Genomic DNA, 3234 nt, shown 5'->3' on the forward strand with positions numbered 1-3234 from the left:
AAAAAAAAAAAGTAGGAAAATTTAAGGCGCTAGTTGTTCACATGTTTGGTGTGCTCATCATATTTTCTTGGTGAATTACTTTTCATGATATTGTCTTTAGTAATTCTTTTTGTTTATATTTCTTTCATGATATGTCCATTTTTAAAGATGATATTACTCATATATAGTATTTACTAAAATTTCCAAAATCTTTTTGACTTTATATAGGAATGTATGAATCTTGTAGTATCTTTAGGCTAAACCTTTTTATTTGCATTAAATCCACTAACTATATACAAAAAATAAATTTTAACGAGAATACGAGATTTAGGAAATAACGTTGCAACCTAGTAATACCTCTTATTATTATTATATCGCGTCACGCCGTTAATTTTCCCTATTTTGAAAATATTTTCTTTTGTAAATTAATGATCGAATCTTGTTCCATTCTAACAAACATTGTGATGAAAGTACATATAGTAATGAGACATGATTATTGTCAACAAGAATTAGATCTACTAATTTATTCTTTGTTAAAAATCAATAAAGATTTAAGCTTCTTTTTAAGTAGACCTGCAACTTTTGCAAACTTCTGTCCTTCACTGTGTGTACAATTAGATTTAATGTTTTGGTACATGGCTAAAACATCCGAGCAATAACGGCATTTTCTCTAATGATATTGGGGGCGGTTTTCACGGCCGCTCCATACATTACTGGTGGTTTTGCAAAAATCTCTATTACTGTAATCACATGTGGTGACAATTACATGTCTGCTTTTTGGTGAGTCTCCAATCTCTATATATATGCACTAATCTGTCAAACTCAAAGAACAATCAAAGCTGATGTTAAATTTCTCGTTCACTCACCATGCCGGAAGCTATTTGTTTCAATATCCTATCTTTTTATCCAGAAATGGTATCCTTGAGTACGAGCAGAACTTGGTCGTTGGCGTTACTATTAGATTACGGGTCATGGGTCGCCCATGTGGACCGATCCAGTCTCTATTGTTTAAATTATTATTATCTGATAAATGGAAGATAAGCAAGGAATATTTTAAATTTTGAAAAATAAGGGGGAACAGTTACTGGGTAACTGTTTTATCCACCCACATACACCTGTACATATATGCTTCTTCCTCTGATAAAGAAGACAGATTAGTGAAAAACAAAACTTTGTGGTAAATAACAAAAACATTAACAAAAATCCAAAAAGGAGGAATTTAGTTTGTGAATCAACTCTTCATTTTCTAGAGAGACGAAGATTGACTTGGGGCTATTGTGTCAGTAACAAATTCAACACTTCCGCTACAATAGATTAAGATACATACACCATTTTTGCTACGAATTTTGCTATCAATGGCATCAGAGACAGATCAATTGTCCTAATTTTGCTTATATTGTCTTGAGTTTAAGAGTGAGAAACTCTTTTTTTTTTTTAAAAAAAGATTGTGTATAGGATAGAAAAAGTTTATGACCAGATGTAATCGAAAATTTTGAAGTTTCGATTGAAAACGCCACAATTGGGACTTGATCCGCTCAAACGCGGCACTGCGTTTTTTAGATCCGACCTTTTTTTTTTTTTTTTTTTTTTTGGTAAAAGCGCATGCTGGGAAATTCCTTACTGTTTGAATCTCAAGATAAGCCTCCTTAAGCATGTGAATGTTGTTAACAGATTGAGGAAAAGTGTTGTGCACTTTGGTCATTTAATTGGATCAAAATTGTGTGATAATTTAAATATATTTTCTTTTGGGATTTATTTTTAATTAACATGAAAATATACAATAAAGGTGGCATAGTGAATCCTTTTATAATTTTAAATAAATAAGTGTTTGAGTTGGACTTGATATTGTTTTTGCCTTAATTAGTCCATAATATTTTTAACAGATTTTGTCTTCCACGATAAATTGTGACATAAGTGTTACATTGAGTGGTGAAACCATTCTTATTGTTTCTTGGTTCCTTTTTCAGAAATGGCTGAACGGGGACAAACTCGAATCACTCCAAGTGAGAGTTCTGGATGTCGAGCAACGAGACAAAGTGGAAGAGCACGTCGTCAAAGAGCATATTTTCGAGGTCGAGAGATCATACGAAATGGTGTCCCCAGTGCGACACAAAACCTATTACGGAATGAAAGGGTTATACGAAGGGAAAGAGAGAAGAAACTGAAAGAATTCAAGTCTTTTAAGATGTCACCTAACATTAGTGTTGCTAGTTTTATACATCTGTTTAAGATGAAACATGTAGAACTAGAAAACTATGTAGAAGTCTAGGATTGGGAAGAATTAGTTATTTTAGAAAATTCTCTCCGTGATCCTTGGGGCGAGAAATTAATTGATGTTTACCACGAGATTTGACCTAGCAGCCTTTTGGGTGTACATAAGTCGTCTAGAATATTTGTGGAATGACTTTTATTTTTTAGATTGACTTGTAACATGAAGTTACTTATTAACTTTATATATTATATATATTAAGTTGTTTATCTCTTTTTACGTGAATTTCATTCATTTATTTGAGTTTAGAACGACTTAATTGAAAGCTATCATCCTAATACACGTTAAGAAATTAATTTCTAATTTTGGTCAAGTGTTTAGTTCGTATATGATGAATGTATTCTTAAGTGTCCTTTCGATTTACACTAAACATGAAACCTTTAGGTAAAATTATTTGCTTAAATGTGTAATTTGCATGCATAATTGATAACACACTTGTGTAATTGTCTCTTAATAACAAACATGGCATCTAAAAGCATAATTACTGACTTGAACAAAGGATAAAAACTAAATGGAGACAACTACGACATTTGGAGTCGTAAGATGTGGTATGTACAACACTGCACAACACAGAAGAAACCTTGAAGCTTATAAGGCTTGGATAAAGGCTAATTCCATTGCACGTGGAATCATTGTAAGTTTTGTGGTTGATGACCTCATACATGAGTGTGAGGAATTTCCTACTACCAATGCCATTTGGGCACAATTGCAAGGAAGGGTACTTCTGTCACCCGCCTCAGACAGCTGACTATCAAGTTTGACACTTACAAGAAGCGTCATGATCAAAACATCAAATAACACCTTAGGGTGATGTCGAATATGATAGCTTAACTCAAAATTGGTGGTCACATTCTCTCGGATGAGAATCAGGTTTACGAAGTGATTCGATCTCTTACCAACAGTTAGGAACACTTGAAGGTCAACTTAACCCATAATGACAGCATGAAAACCTTTTCTAATGTTGCTCGTCACGTTAAACTTGAAGA

General features: G+C 33.0%; 1 protein-coding gene across 1 annotated transcript; it reads left to right on the plus strand.

Annotated features, from left to right (window-relative positions):
• Nucleotides 1-824: 824 nt before the first annotated feature.
• On the plus strand, nt 825-2473 carry LOC124891837. The gene is made up of 2 exons (XM_047403422.1): nt 825-904; nt 1947-2473. The coding sequence occupies exons 1-2, from the start codon at nt 847-849 to the stop codon at nt 2246-2248; spliced, it is 360 nt and encodes a 119-aa protein (XP_047259378.1). The 5' UTR covers nt 825-846; the 3' UTR covers nt 2249-2473.
• The last annotated feature ends 761 nt before the right edge of the window (nt 2474-3234 follow it).

The sequence above is a fragment of the Capsicum annuum genome, unplaced genomic scaffold (assembly GCF_002878395.1).
Source record: "Capsicum annuum cultivar UCD-10X-F1 unplaced genomic scaffold, UCD10Xv1.1 ctg4105, whole genome shotgun sequence".
Classification (NCBI taxonomy): domain Eukaryota; kingdom Viridiplantae; phylum Streptophyta; class Magnoliopsida; order Solanales; family Solanaceae; genus Capsicum; species Capsicum annuum.

Excerpts from the sequence above, each read along its gene's own strand:
- LOC124891837 (XM_047403422.1), top strand. The coding sequence starts at position 847 with ATGCCGGAAGCTATTTGTTTCAATATCCTATCTTTTTATCCAGAAATG. Across the intron at positions 905-1,946 it reads TCCAGAAATGGTATCCTTGA|AAATGGCTGAACGGGGACAA; the intron begins GTACGAGCAGAA and ends TTCCTTTTTCAG.